Source organism: Cygnus atratus, chromosome 25, assembly GCF_013377495.2.
Source record: "Cygnus atratus isolate AKBS03 ecotype Queensland, Australia chromosome 25, CAtr_DNAZoo_HiC_assembly, whole genome shotgun sequence".
NCBI classification, from domain to species: Eukaryota; Metazoa; Chordata; class Aves; order Anseriformes; family Anatidae; genus Cygnus; species Cygnus atratus.
The window spans coordinates 3,581,706-3,597,140 of NC_066386.1; the positions used below are offsets into that span (position 1 = coordinate 3,581,706).

At 44.2% G+C, this 15,435-nt stretch overlaps 1 protein-coding gene across 1 annotated transcript in view; it reads right to left on the reverse strand.

Annotated features, from left to right (window-relative positions):
* The window catches only part of TANC2 (tetratricopeptide repeat, ankyrin repeat and coiled-coil containing 2), a 244,554-nt gene that overhangs the window by 119,497 nt on the left and 109,622 nt on the right, over positions 1-15,435 (reverse strand). Inside the window, exon 8 of the mRNA XM_050715451.1 lies at positions 3,549-3,659. Coding sequence (XP_050571408.1) covers positions 3,549-3,659 — 111 coding nt within the window. The remainder of the gene's footprint in view (positions 1-3,548; positions 3,660-15,435) is intronic.

Below are 15,435 nucleotides of genomic sequence, written 5' to 3' on the forward strand. Positions count from 1 at the left end.
AGAACCAAGTAGCCAGTGCATCATTCCCTGCTTGTGCCACCTCTACAGAGTGAGATGCGATAAAAATATTACAGACTAAATCGTGAATCACCAGACCATCACAAAAAAGTTCTGAACTGCTGAGTAACAGAGGTTTGAAGGTCAGCTCCTGCTCTGCCACATTGTCCTGCCTGCAGAGAGGTGATGGCTGTGAGCGTGGTGCCACCGTCGCTACGTTTGACAAGAAGGAAAATGGGAGCTGCTCTGCCCAAAGGTGCTGCCACATCTGAGCAGGAACAGGGAGGGAGGACGGATCCACCACCTCTCAGGCTCTCCTTACAGAGTCAACGCTAAGTCAAGAAACAAGCAACAACTTCTCCACCTCATCTACCCCACGTCAAAAAGGGCAGGGTTCAACTCTAAATGACTGCCGTGATTGCACAAGCAGTTACAGAAATGTAATTGAGAGAAATGTGTTTCTGAAAGCCACAGTAGAGTTTTTTGTCATCATCTTAAACCAAACAACTGTAAGATGTGGGGCAATTTCTGCTTTCACGTAAATAGATTAAATCCATCTTACAGAATCGAATTGCCTTCTTTGGGCACACCAAAGAATATGGCTTTCTAAAAACTCGTGTGACAAGCTTAAATCTTTACTATGTCCTTCCTACTAGAAGTTCTCTCAAAAATACCAGCCACTTGATTATTCTCTCTCCTTCCTTGAGTGTTGAATCTCTAACGTGCATCATCTCGTACACTGATTCACACTGCAACATGTCAAAAGAAATAATTCCCCGCAGCAGCAGGAGAGGCCAAGCGGTGGAACAATGGTTGCTGAGGAAACCACCTCCCCGAAATGTGCTGAAATGTGCCTCGAGCCTTAAAATAAACATTTTAGCATTGAGCAAAATTTCATCTCTAGGCATCTCAAATTGAAATAATCATTTCTATATGCAGAGTAGATAATGTTCTCTCTTCATTGCTATTTAGTGTTTTAAACTGCCTTTAAGTGTATAATTAATTACATTACTTGTCAGGGATCACTTTACAACCACTCCACCTCCACTCAATTGCTAGGCTCTAGCATATCTCCAACTTTATTTTTTTTCTTGTCTTAACTTCGAGCATCATTCCTCCAACTTCTTTTTCCTGGAGACACTCAGCATTTAGCACTGCCTGCTAACATCCTTCACTGGGCACACACCCCTCAGAAGAAGGTTGCAGCACGACTAGCTTTGAAGAAAGGAGCTGTAATTCCTTGGAAAGCCGATTACAAGCAGAGCCTGTTGGCTTCACCACAGTCCCGAGTGGGATTCATCCCTTCCCATCGGGAGTTGGATGCTGTGCCAGTGCTCAAAGTCCTCACAGGGTCATCCAGATTTTTGTTCCTTCTTTCCTTCTTTACACAAGACTCCTTCCCAGCTGCTTGCCTCCTTCGAGGGTCTCATCCCCTGAGCTCCCTTCCGTTTGTTCCACAGCAAAGGGCCAATCTGCACGGAGTTACTGCTCACAGGTTCCTCGCTGGGCATGGCAAAGAAGGAATGAACTGCAGGACTGCAAGAGGAAACCCGTGCATCCCACCAACCTCCTCCTCTCCATGAACAGCTTCAGAAATCCTTCCCCAGTGGGCTCCTCTCTTCCCTCTTCACCTGCCGGTTGCCGCTAACATCAGCCTGGTGTGGCTCTTCAGAAACTGCAGCCTCTGGACCTCAACAAATGCCGGCTTCACTGCTCAGTGCCAAGCACACAGGCACTGCGGGGCCAGGCTCTGCACAGCCACTCCTGCAACCAGACCTTGCAGAACCTCCTGGAAGCCCAAATTTCTGCCTTTGCTCCAAGTCCGTGCTGCTCACCAGCACCTACTGCGGCAAGTCGCTCTCTTGCTCTCTTCTTTTTTTCTTAATGATGCTTCATGTTTCTTTAATGACGCTTCAAGGCACTAGGAAACTCCACTTTTCCTTTAAGATCACGATGCTGTCAGAAAGAGGAGGAGATCAAAAGGCAAAAAAAAAAAAGCAGATGCCACTGTCACCACCTGCTGCTGGGCTGTGGGCTTCGGGAGGATGCCTGCACCTTCAAACCATGCTGGCAAATGAAGCTGGGGGCAGGAGGAGAGGCACACACACACACACACACACGTCTGCAAGACGTACGACGAGATAGGGCAATGTGGAATTTATGCTTTTAAGCCAAATTTACAATTCAATTATAATTCTCTGTGGATGCAATCATAGTAAGTTTATAATTATTAACGATTATAAACATGACAGTTGAAGCTATTCAGTTAAAAGAAGAAAGGGCTGCAACAGCAAAATTGTAATTGTAATTCATGGTCATTGGAAAAGAAAGAGAGCTTTTCACAGCAACTCTGGCCTCAAAGGTGGTATTTCCAAGCACAGGGACTGCCTTTTTTCTAAGATACCCCCTCTTTCAAACAAAACACATTAAAGAAAGCCTGCACTCAAAAATTGGACACCATTCAATTAATTCCTCCAACTGTGAATACTAATACTCTTCAGACTCACCATGCACAGACATAAGTGATACCCTGATTTCAGAGAACCATTTATTCATGCAATCTCCTCTACCACAGCTACAGACCAAAAAGGAACATTTCACGGATTTATAATTCCATCTCAAAACACTTGACATCCTTTTCCTCTATCCACGGCAAAACACGAGTCCCTTTAGTTCATAAACTAGTGAAAGCCTGTGGAGGAAATGGCAGAATTCAGCAAAAACAAACAAACAAACAAACAAACAAAAAAACAACTCTTCCCATTGCTCTGAGAGCGCTGGGCACGGCCTCCTCCAGGTGTGACACCTCTGCCCCAGCCTCCCAGCCTCCCCCACCACTTTGCCAAGCCAGGAAGAATTTGGGATTTGATACCGAGCTCGCAGCAAGACACAGCCAAATAAAGATTTAACGGCATTCGCACATCTGCATGAGGTCTGTCTGGGCTTGATGATATTTACGCAACTGCCTGCCCGAGCAGCCAGACAAACACGGGGTTAAGCCAGGGAGAGCCACGACCCACTTCTATTTATGTTTCGACCAGCGCTCTCCAGAGGCCTCCACCAAGATGTATGCTTTTAAGAACAAATACTACAGGATACGTAAATTGGAAGCTACTCCTTAAAAAAATAGAAAAGCAGTATTTTTTGCACGTAGGTAAACAAGGTTACACCATTTCACATCAGTTGATAGAACGATATCTCTGAAATGTGTTTTTATCCCAACCTCTCTGAAAACCATCATTAAAAATGAAATTTAAAGTAGTATGTTTATTGGATCATTTTTATCTACTTAAAACCAACTCTCTAGACCTTCTACATTATTCTAAGAGTGGCCACGAGGCTAGCCTGGAACGAGCACACAACCACAAGCACCAAACAAAAATGGGCATCACTTAGAAACTAACACTTATTCGGGTTTCCAAGTCACCAAAATTGGGCTGGGGCAGGTCCAATCAAGCAGCTACAAAAAGGAGCCATATTCCATTTAAAAGCCTCCTGGACTGGAAGTGCCGGCTCTCCCTCGCAACACAGACCCTTCGCATGCGGCTTACCAGGGCAGTATGCATCAACGTCCAGTTTCTGGGCTGAAGAAAGTGTTGGTGAGCCAAGCTCAGATTCTGGGATTCGAGGGCTCTCAACAAACTTTGCCTTCCTCAAAGGGGCTAAGGAGAAGGAGGGGGGAGAAAGAAAGAGAGGTCATGAGTAAGGGAAATAGCAAGCAACAGATGGAAGCACTTAACTAAACGACACTGTCAGACTCATATCAGGTTACCCTTTTTTTTTTTTTTTTGCCAGAAAAAAATTATCTGCATTCTTTACAAAGGAGATGGCTCTTGCTAAAACTTTCAAACTGCACAGTCTTTAAAGCGTGCGAGTATCGAGGCACGTTCTTGATACTCTTAAACGCTTCCTTTTTTCTTTCCTACTTTGTTTAATAAATTTTTTATAGGAAGCAAATGGGCCTGCATTCAGCAACTACAGAAGGGCTAAGATCACAGAGAGGTAACAGAGCCCATTAGGGTTTCAGATATTTAACTATAAATATCTAAAATGAATACACAAAATTTGGCTTCGGTAATTGTTTCCTCTGAACAAAAAATTTCAATTTTGAAACATCCTGAATGTCTGACCAAACAGATTTGGTATTCAGCGTGAGTGATCGGACTACAACTAATGCTGCCCAAGAACACAAAACCCAAGTGCTTCACTTTTATCCTTGCAAATCCAGAAAAGATTCAAGAGAACTAAAGAAAGAGCAGGGAAAAGGTAAAAGTCTGTCTGTAACAAACCAGCATTGAGCACTAGTGCTAGAGAAATGTGATTTTTCTGCATGTTTGGACGGTCTGAATTCTGAAAGAAAGCTCAATGCACCTTTTGTAATAAAATAACAACTTCCAGAATGCCTTTATTACTAAGTTTTTAAACAGATATTCCTGCCAGACCAGGGAAATAGAACTGGGGAATAAGTTATATGCAGAGATTATTGTATTGCATTTCAAAGTTAAACTCACATGCCCATTAAAGTGAAAGGCTAATTTGAAAAGCTGATCTAAAAACTGTATCATGGGTCAGTATGCTTCATGCCTCTGCGGTTCTCAGTATAATAGCCTCGATTTACATAATTTATATTTATAGTTCTCTGTCCTGAAAATTAAATTTGGGATCTGAACCTAAGGATGGGGGGACGTTTGTTCTCATGCATCTCCTGCAATAAAAGCTCAACAGGTCAAGTGAAGACCTCTGAGGCAGCAATAAATCTCTGGCTTTTAAGGAGACTGCACACAGCCAACAGTCCCCTGCAGCTGGAAAAGGATCAGCAATCCTGACGATGGGGCAGCGGCAAGCCTGCGCACAGCTCGCCTGCTCTCGCCTGCTGAGCCAGTACCTGAGCAACTGGGGCAATTCTTAAAAAGAGAGTGGGGAAAAGAAGACAGAGGTGATGGTGTGGTTTGTCAACAGAAGTCCGTATGAGGCTGAATATATCAAGATCCCACTCCCTGTACCAAAATGTATCAGATCCCACTCCCTGTACCAAAATAGGTGCTGAACAACCCTCCTGGCTCCCCTTACCCTAAGCATCTCTCCCAGGTGACCCGACACGACGCGAAAAGAGGCACCGCGCTATCACTTTGCACGAGAAAACACGGCGTGAACATTAGGTATATTTAAAGCATGCTCCCCTCCAGACTCCGCAGGGACCGGTGTAAGACGAGCCGTGCCAGGCAGCAGGAATGCGAGTGCCTGGTGGAGATAAGGGGGGCTCGCAGCCCCCTGTGGCCTCCAGCCCATGCCTCCATTGCAGCACCGAAGGCGCCGAGGCTGCAGGGTGCTGGAGGCAGGAGCAGGGTTGCTCAGCCCAGCCTGGCTCGCACAAGCAACCCGCAGCTCACCGCCACCAGCCCAGTGATTAAAACCAAACCCATAAATAACAAACGCACGCACACACAAAAACCCTATCAGCTTGCAAATCGGCCAATGCCAGTGGAAAAATTATTCACTGTGATGATCTTGTAGCAGATACCAATGTAATGAAAACACATCAATAGTGGGAAGATTATGACTATGGCACGAAAGTTGTTGGGAATAATAATTCTGCACAGACCAATTTACTGGTGTTTCGTTTGTAATTATCCTAACAGATAAGTTTGTTTCAGTCGTTTTATCACGGCCCCAGTTACTGTCATTTTTATCACATAAATTGGAAATAGCTCATCTTTTCTTTCTTTATTGTTTCTGGCTAACACTAGAACTGCAGACCATCTGATGTGATGCTTGAGCAACGCTCAACTCAAAACAAATACCAAAATAACCAATGTACGTGGTTCTCATAGGCCAAAACGTTAATGACTGCAATGGGGTTGTCACCAGAAGGTTTTGCTCTAAACTTGAGTTACTAACCCAAAGAAGAAGGAAAAAATATAAAAACACGGGAAGGGCTGGCGATGCCAGCTACACTGATTTCTGCGTGGACCTGAAGACAAATGAGCTGAAGGCTTCCAAAGATGCACAATCTGCATGCTTGGGGTGTTTATCCTGAAGAACAGGAAAACAGTACATAAAAGCTTAACACTGAAAGCAAGGCGATGCTGTAATTATTCAGTTTAAGTACATCTTTTAAGATACAGTTGATTCAAGATTGGTCTTTTGTAGTAATCCCTAGTAAATAATTAAAGCTTCACCTTTCCTGCCGTGGAAGCCCACCCTCCTGCACCTCTGCTCGCAGCCCAGCAGCTCCGGTCCATCCACAAGAAGGAACTCGCCCACGTCCCACGTCTGCATCTGCTCTGGGTGCTCCTCACCAAGGGGCTGCCCTCATCTCCCAGCATTCACCCCATTAATTCCTGCCTTGAGCCAACACCTGACCTAGGTCAGCACAAGCCATCAGCTCATGAACCCTACAAGCTGATCCACCAATTTTTCTTTCCAGGATAATGAGGAACCTATTATTATCAAAGTGATCAATTCTCACCGTACTACTTCTTTAGTCGTACAGGGCAATTTACGGTACTTATGTTTTTATTCCCTAAAAACGGTGACTTAAGTCTTGAAAATGCATGGTACTGGCAGACAAGATGTGCTGTGTCAATATGACTCAAAACCAAGCTGAGTTTAAAAGGCTCCAGTCAATAAAATCTTCTCAGGGTAACCGCGTATCAGGAAAAAGCCACAGCACACTAGTTTCTTTCATTTCAGATATTCTTAACCTTAAAAAGACAAAAAAAAAGCCCTCACTCATATGTAACCTGATTACACAACGGAGGATTTCCCCACAGAAGAGTTGAGCGCTCCCGTCTTCAGTCCAAAGGAAGACTACCCTAGCAGACTCAGATTTGGGCATTACTTTTCTACTGGAAGAAATAGCAAATGGCAACGCCATCATCTCAGAAACCTGTTTTGCCATTTTTAGCCAAGTGTTAAAGGAGAATATTGATCTTTTTTGTCAAAGTGACATGCACTTTGCCTATGTCCTGAACGTGCTCCCATGACCACAGTGAAACCTTGTGATCAAAGTCACAGGATTAACATTTAGCACGTAGGGTAAATCCTAACAGAAGCATGGAAAAACTATTCGAAGTATGCTACACCTGCCTCTGTCCATTAGGTCTCTTATTTCCATAAGATTTGCTGTAAGAAATAGACTGAGCCTGGGCATTAAAGAGTATCGAAGCAGTTTTCCTGGTCACACAAAGGATGTTTTGAGCAGGGAGCAGCGTAAGTATTTACAAATTAAGTGAAGGGCTCAGCAGTTACTAATGATGTCCTTCCAGAACTGCAAAATGCACATCTAATTCAGAAACACTTCCCAATGACAAGTAGCTCAGTTGCAAAAACCTTCACTTGGGTCAGCCAGGCTCCAACGTATGTTCGTGTCCGGGAGCAGAGGAGAGCAGCCTCTGTATGGACCTTCCATGGGCCCATCCTATGCCCAAGGACTCAACGACAAACATAGCACTGGTGTCATATGGGACCAGACTTGCTACTACTGGTGTAGGAACTCCAACGTAAATAGCTAGGGAAGTTATTTAAAACAAATACTGCACATTTTCGGGGCCGGTTCCTGCAGTTCTCAGTGCAATTAATCCCCACCGGTACCCAAGTCAGTAGAGCAAAGCTGAAAAGCCTTCCTTCAGTGCAAATCAAATTCTCATTCGACTTTGACGGGAATTTTTCCTCTTGAAGGAAAGCAATGGTACTTCTAGGATAGGAATTAACCACGGAATGCAAAACAATTACCAGGGTAAGCATTCAGAATGTTTAATTAGATGGCTCATTTATGACACTTTCTGCAGCAGGTGGTCTACCTTCCAGAGGGGAGAAGATAGAAATTATTTCCTTCTGTTTTCACGCTAATTCTCCTTAATATCCACAAGGACACTGTAAGTACAATACTGTCACTGACGTCTGAAGATCAGTCTTTAAAGCAGACATGAGCCTGCTGCTGTAAATCAATTTAAAAATTGTATACTTGTTTTTGGAAAAATGTTTGAAACTGCTCTTCTAATAAAAATGAAAAAGCACACATAAGCAAACTTATTTACAACCAGCACAGAACTGTAGTAGAGCACTTTTAAACTAACACCAGGCAAAACACTTTATTAGAGGCTGCAGTCGAGCAGGCTGAAGATGGACACGATAGGAGTCTCTAAAAAATCAGAGTATCCTGAAAGGATGCCCACCTGGGAAACAGAAACCTCCCGTGATACTGCTCAGACTGGGAGACACCAAGTCTCTGTGGGGCACCCGGGGAAGTCAGCTCCGAGGAGCAGGGGGCTGGGGCTGGAGTAAGTGGTAGGGGAGAACTGCCCAATGCAGCCGCTCTCACCGCCTGCTGCCAACACCTTCCTCTTGCACCCAAAAAACACTTCGGGTACCAGGAGCTGCTGATGGCTCATCCTTTTTTCACGGCTGCAATGAGTCCTGGGATCAATTCTGTTGCTCTCCGTGAACAGTGTCAAGAATCCAATCTACTACCAAATAAAAACACAACAAAGAACCAGCAGCGTGCGTTTATTCTTCCCGAGTAATCATTTTATCTCTATTAGCATTGTTTTCCACTTCAGCCTACTGAGCATCCTAATTCTATTGCATTCTCTCTGTTACCACTTCATTGTCATGTAATTTATAGATGAGTTAGCATTTTAATTAAAAAAGGTTTTCTTTATATTAAAAAGCATTGATAAAAGGAAATTATCATGGATTAGCAAACCGAATTCAGGCTCAGCTCTGCAATGAACGTTTCACATGCGCACACACAAAAAAGGGCTCTTAGCATCTTCTGACCTGATTGAACAAAGTGTTCCAGGCGCTTTTTCAGATCATTTCAGCAGATCTGAACTAATTAACTCCATGGTTTGCCTGCGGTGCAGATACCTGCCCCTGTGTGTGCGTTGACGCCCATACGGGTCAGAACAAACCGATCCATCCAGGGACAGGGCACGAGGACGGCCAACCGCTCCTCCACAGCATCGAGGGCGGGCTGAGCAGCGAGGACCAGGCTGGGAGCCTCTCCTGGGACCAGTGACACAAGTCACCACAGCTTCCTGGGACACACAGACGGGATTCAGGAGGAATACAAGCACAACGCGGCCACATGCCGAAGCTCACTCGCTTTGCTCCTCCATGGCAAGGCTCAAACGCCGCCCAGCTTTTTGCCCTCTCCCCTCCGTACGCACCAAGAACTGCCGACTTTCAGCTATGCTTTGAACCCTCCTCTGCCCTACTAGAAGGGAAGTTATCTTTATTTGTGTAAAAACACACTGCTTTTATCACAGGCTAGGGAAAGAGGTGAAAGACTGCCATGAATTATGAAAATCTGTGCTTGCTGCACACTCATCTCTTGCACCCGATTCGGCTGAAGAGGGGCTGAATTGCTTAAACATGTGAGCACAATATTACCCCATAAATTATGTATAGAGAGAAGGCCATCCCCCAAATGCACCAGCTCATTACAAAAAATTGCCCAACTGAGTCTGTGACGGGAAGAGCCCGCGCAGTGGTTTGAAGAGCAAACTTCCAAACCTCGCATTTAGGGCGATATAAGCGGCCACTCTGCATTGGATATTCCCCATCTTTACTTAATAACGAAGACGCCGTGCCAAGGGCTGATTCACGTGCTGGAAGCTGCCCAACACTACGTAATGCTGCAGCGAGTGGACTTTATTGAATAAAGTCTCCCTCGGACTGAAATGTTTTAAGTGCTGCAGTGCTATTGATCCACGGAGCTCCTGGAACGAGTAACTGTCAGACTCAACACAGCTGGACTACACCCAACACACGAGATACGTAGCTTGCAATGCCTCCTCTGATCCCCAGTGACTATTTCGCTAAGAGTCATAGAAAGAGACAATGACAGACCACCTGATTATTTCTGCCATGGCACTAATAAACCAGCTATCAATAATTAAGATTTTTAGGCAAAGATTAAAAAAAAATCAAGATTGAAATAGTGAAATTGTAAACTAACATCCTTCTTTAGATAACCCAGCATTATTTTACAGATACCACTGTGTAACAGTAACTTTTTTTGTTCTTGTTGTTTTTCTTTTTTCTATTCTGTTATTTGGGAACATAAAAGCTTTTCAAATTACGTGTAAAAGCCTGTCTCCTTTCGTCACACAGCTATCGCAGCATCATGGGCAGGGCAGAGCATACAAGAAGTGAGAACAATGTGCTGTCTGGAAACATTGTTCTCGTTCCAAAACTTTCAGAAAACACGGTTAGTTTAGGAGATAAGGTTCTGAAAAAAAGGAAAAGGATGGAAATTAAAGTGGAAAGGGGAAGAGAGCAAGGAAGCATAAGAGAGCACAGAAAGCTGGGAAGGGAAGAACAGCAAGGGAAAAGGAGAGGTAGAATAAACAACTGTCAAAAACTGTCTCAATTAAAATGTTCTTTAAACTGTAAGAACTCTGTGACATGAAAGGTCTGCCTAGTCTTGCTCCTGAAACTGTTCTTGGAAAACTGAGGAATAACCTGTGGAATGGGTTTGGCGATCCTGGGGGACCACAGAGCCCTGCTAGAAACTTATTCCAGCCTCTCTCGCCCTCCAGATCAGCGATGTGTAAGATTTACATCCCTCTGCTCATCTACAGAAGGCAGGGGAACGAAGATCATACCACAGCATTACATGAGGATGTTCAATGACATCAGAAAGGAGTATGATTTTCTAAAATGAAATCAAATTTTAAGTCGTCTTACTTAAATTATTGCAACCTCTCTCAAAAACAAATAATTGATCGTAACCTCCCTCTGTACAAATAGGCACCCCTAATTAATTTTCAAGGGAAAAAATAACTTGTTTCCGAAAGACTTGTATTGTAATTACATGCAGAAAAAAAATAAACCAACAGATTTCTGTGGGAACTGTTCAATAACAACTAGCTCAAAGATATCTGCAATAATTTGGGTACTCAGGCAGAAAATAATGTTGCCTAAAATACTAATTTATATCCACTCTGCACTTCCAGAATTTTAGCTCAACTTCCATTTTTCTTATTACCATGCAACTATTTGCTGTCATTTAGAGTAAATGGAGCAGCAATTTGTTCTCAAACTTCCCAGCAGGCTGGGGTGACAGCAATGCAGCCCTCTCCTCGGTCAGCCCCAATGCTTCAGCCTTCAGTGAGACCGGGCTGAGGATCCCAGCGTGGGGCCATGATGCTGCTGCTGCCTCGAAAACTCTGGCAAGCCTTTAGGAAGAAAGTTGCTCCTATTAAAGCTCCCAGAAAAGACAAAAAAATCTCTTACCCTGTTGATAAATTTATTTGCAATGTGGGTTGCCAAAAAACCTTTATCCCCATAGGGGAGATAGCTCTGAGGAGAAGCAAGTTACCTATTTAACATCCAGACAAGGCAGGAGCAGGGTATGGGGCTTTCATCTCCCCATTTAAACTTCGGAGATCGGTTCTGACTCCTCAAAGCTGTGTCACAGGAGTAGTTCTCGACGTCATTTCCCATCTAAAATTCTCCTTTTCAGCATCTTCTGAAGTCTTTTAAAATTACCTCTTTTAGTAGAAATTCCTCATGTGTGACTCAAGGTAGAAACTGCTGTGCAGACGGGGGGAGGATGAAAGAGGAGGAAGCCAGTGCCACTCACCTCAGCCTCCCAAATCAGCTTGTTAGGAAAATAAGCAATTCACCCACTGACAGGTTTCAGACATTTCTCTTGCATTCAGTTGCCTTTTCAAGTTTCAGACTTTGGTTAACCTAAAAAAACGGGGTGAATGACGACCTGGGACTACAGGATGATATCACGCCATCAGCATTATAAGCCTACACAAGTTCTGCTCAGCAAACCAAAGAATTCTCCTGGATGGCAGAACCAGAATGGCTGAAGAAAACGTTCCTCACCTCCCTCACTTCCCTTTTCCCACCAGTTTTATTTCATTAAATGTTAAACTTAAAACAGATGAGAGGAGAATGCACCACACCACGAGTGCTGGATACCATTATTCCCATTCAGCCTCTTACCATCACAGACTTCTTTTTTCAGCAATTCAGGGACTCAAACATTGCACCGGCCCTATACAGAACTGTCAAATACAACCTGGATGTACTGTAAAGGCTATTTATTCTAAAGAAAGAAGCAAAGAGCTTGGTCACTTTAATCAAATTATGGGTAATCCTGTTAATTCACTGTTTGGAAAGAAACCGCTTCACCGTTCTCTAAACCTAACGCCTGAATCATCCAAACACAATGCTCAGATTTCCAGATAAACTTGCATGAGAGAAACCAGAAACTAACTAAAAAGCTACCGAAGCAAATACATTTTCCTCTTTTTGTATGAAGTTGACTGTAGGACAGAAAAAGAGAAAAAAAAAAAAACAAAAAAAACTTATTCAGCAACAGTCCTTAGAACCTGAGAGTTTTCTCCAAATGCTTTCCCCTGTATTCTTCAAATGTTACGTGTCACTGCAGTGCTCCAACAAGGGACTTTTGTTTTAGGGTTGTTTTTTTTTTAACTTATACGTGTTGAAAAAGTCAGGCTGTAGAAACCTACCTGAATATTTAACACAACTTAACGATATGTCATGTCACTGGGGGGGGGAGGAGATTCTAACTGATGATTCTTCCCAGAGAAGAAATGAGAAAGCATAGCCTAACTGCTTCCAAAATAAAACTACTCTTCTTGATAGAGCATGTTTTCCCCTGTTGTTTTGTACAGTCGTACTTTCCATTCGTATTTACACTGAGATTTGATTACAGGAAAGCTGAATCACAGTGTGTAGCTGCAAAGCTGCAGTAAAGCAGCAAGCGTTTGGAATCACTGCTGCACCTTCTCACTGCACCAGCATTTTTTCTAGAGCTTGAGCTGCTACAGAAGAATTAAAGAAATGTTATTACTTTGTAAATTGCTGTCCTTCACAGAAGGATGAGAGCATTCGGTTCGTCCAGCTCAGTAGCACGTCTCTAGCAGTTGACACCAGATACCTAGGGCAGAGTTTGCAAAGGGGGACAGTCACAAACCTTCGCAGCCTCCAGCATGCTGCAATGCAAGGATTTTCTGAGCTAGGCATTAGCTCCCAAAGCCCCCAACAAATTTATCTTCCATTAATTTATCTGTCACCTTCTGAAACAGGCATTGAGCTTTCATACCACCTCACAGCACAGCTTCCTCCAAATGAGCCCCACAGTTTGAAAAAACGCTTCCCAGGTTTCTGTTTTCTGAAAACCCAAACGAGCTCCATCGACTTGGTTCCCCCCCACCACCCCATGGTTGTGCCAAAGCAATCCCAGGAGACTGGCAGAGCCTAACTCCACTAAGCAATACCCGGGTGAACTTCTGCTAATACATTGTTATCCAGGTGAGCACCAGCTCCCTTAGAGCCCTTGTTGGTACTTAGCTGTGCCCTACCAGCCACTGTTCCGCCAGTAGGTGTTAAGGAAGTTATAAATGAGAGGCTACACAGCACAGAGAGCAATTCAGCATCCTCCAGTACCTTCTGGTCCTCCTGCTTTGCCATGACTCATTTTGCCTGTTTCTGTAACCCCTCCACCACGACCTCCACGTGAGGCAGACCCATGGATCTGCTGCTCTGTCTTCGTGGTGCCTGCACCTATAACACCCGTAGCAGCTGCCTCTTCCACGGCTGTGTGCAAGAGTGGGCTGCTCTGCATTCCTGTGCTCCTCTAGTACCATAGCAGTAAAAAAGTAAAGCCTGGACTAATCTTGCAAGGGATCTGAAGAACAACAGCAAAAAGGAATTATTCACTCTAGACACTGATGCAAGAAAGCATGACTACTTGTGTGTTATTTAAGTATTTTATGACAAGCCAGGAGTGATCAAAGGTAGGCATCAAATTATAGCCAAATTAAAAGAAAAAATGTGAACAGATGTGGCAGGGGCCAAGGCTGGGAGCAAAGCTAAGCTGCACGGCAACAAAGCCTAATTCATTGCCACACCATGTCCTTAAGATCATACCGAGAGATCGTAACCAGTTAGATAAGGGCAAACTGTAAAATATTTCGCCATTCACAGCCCAAGTAAACCCGTGTTAAAGCACACAGGTGACCAGAGTTGCTCACTACAGCACCACTGCTTTTAACTGGGGCTGTGCAGCAAAGGGGCCAATATAAATTCATTACCTGAAAACAGCATTTAAAAAAAAATTAAAAGATGTGAATAGATAAGGTGATTTGACTTTATATATGTGTCAGTCATTCACATTTTGCTATGCTGAAACTAATTTAGGTGGCTTAGCTTATGAAGGCAGACCTCTAATTACAATGACATGCACGGATAATTCTTCAGTTGATATCAAACTGTTTAGGATCCATATTGCTTTGCTGGCAGCAGCTACACGAACTATTGTATGGCTAAAATGAAGCTCTCTATGAGGCAAAAGTGATACAAGCCTGAATTACCTGAACTTGTTAAACGTTAGAAAGAATTGTATTAGGCTGTGTTTACAATGTTTGTTTGTTTACCTGAGGAAGTTGCTACCATTTGCCCACGTTTAGTTTTCAGCAATTTATTCTTTGCTCTTGACATTTTTCATTGAGTACTTCTAGAAGGAAATGAGCTTCTAGAACTTTCTGCATGCAGCTGAGATGAACTGCTCACCAACCCCTACCTCCACAGAGGAACAGGAACAAGGAAACATAGCATGCCTAAATGCTTTAATTGAAGTGTCTCATGACCATGGGACTATTTGCAGTTAGAGCCCACAGACCGGACCTCCCTCTCCCAGTGATGCCTCAGGCACAGATGAGCGACGTTCTCAGTGTAACTGGATGCAAGGCCTAGCGATCCCTATCAGACCTTTGGGGCACTTTTATCCTGTGACAGCAGCGAGATGCTCCACAGCAGGCCCAGACCTTGTCAGTGAAAATGCCATTAACTTTGCTGGGAAGGCGCTGCTCAGCTCCCACTTCCAAGCTGAAGTGGCAGCCACAGCACACAAGGCCAGAAACCGCTCCCTGAAAGAAACACTCTGATCTGACTTCTGACTTCCTGGTACAAAAAAGACAGGGATCTCCTGGAAAGAGTCCAGTGGAGGGCCACAAAGATGATACAGGGCCTGGAGCATCTTCCCTGTGAGGAAAGGCTGAGAGACCTGGGTCTGTTCAGCCTTGAGAAGAGAAGACTGAGAGGGGATCTAATCAGTGTTTATAAATACCTGAAATGTGGGAGACGGAGGGATTTGGCCAACCTCTTTTCAGTGGTTTGTGGGGATAGGACAAGGGGCAATGGCCACAAAATGGATCACAGGAAGCTCCGCACCAACATGCGAAAGGACTTCTTCATGGTGAGGGTGACGGAGCCCTGGAACAGGCTGCCCAGGGAGGTTGTGGAGTCTCCGTCTCTGGAGATATTCAAGGCCCGTCTGGATGCCTACCTGGGCAGCCTGCTCTAGGCAACCTGCTTTGGCGGGGGGGTGGACCCGATGATCTCTTGAGGTCCCTTCCAACCCCTACAATTCTGTCATTCTGTGTGATT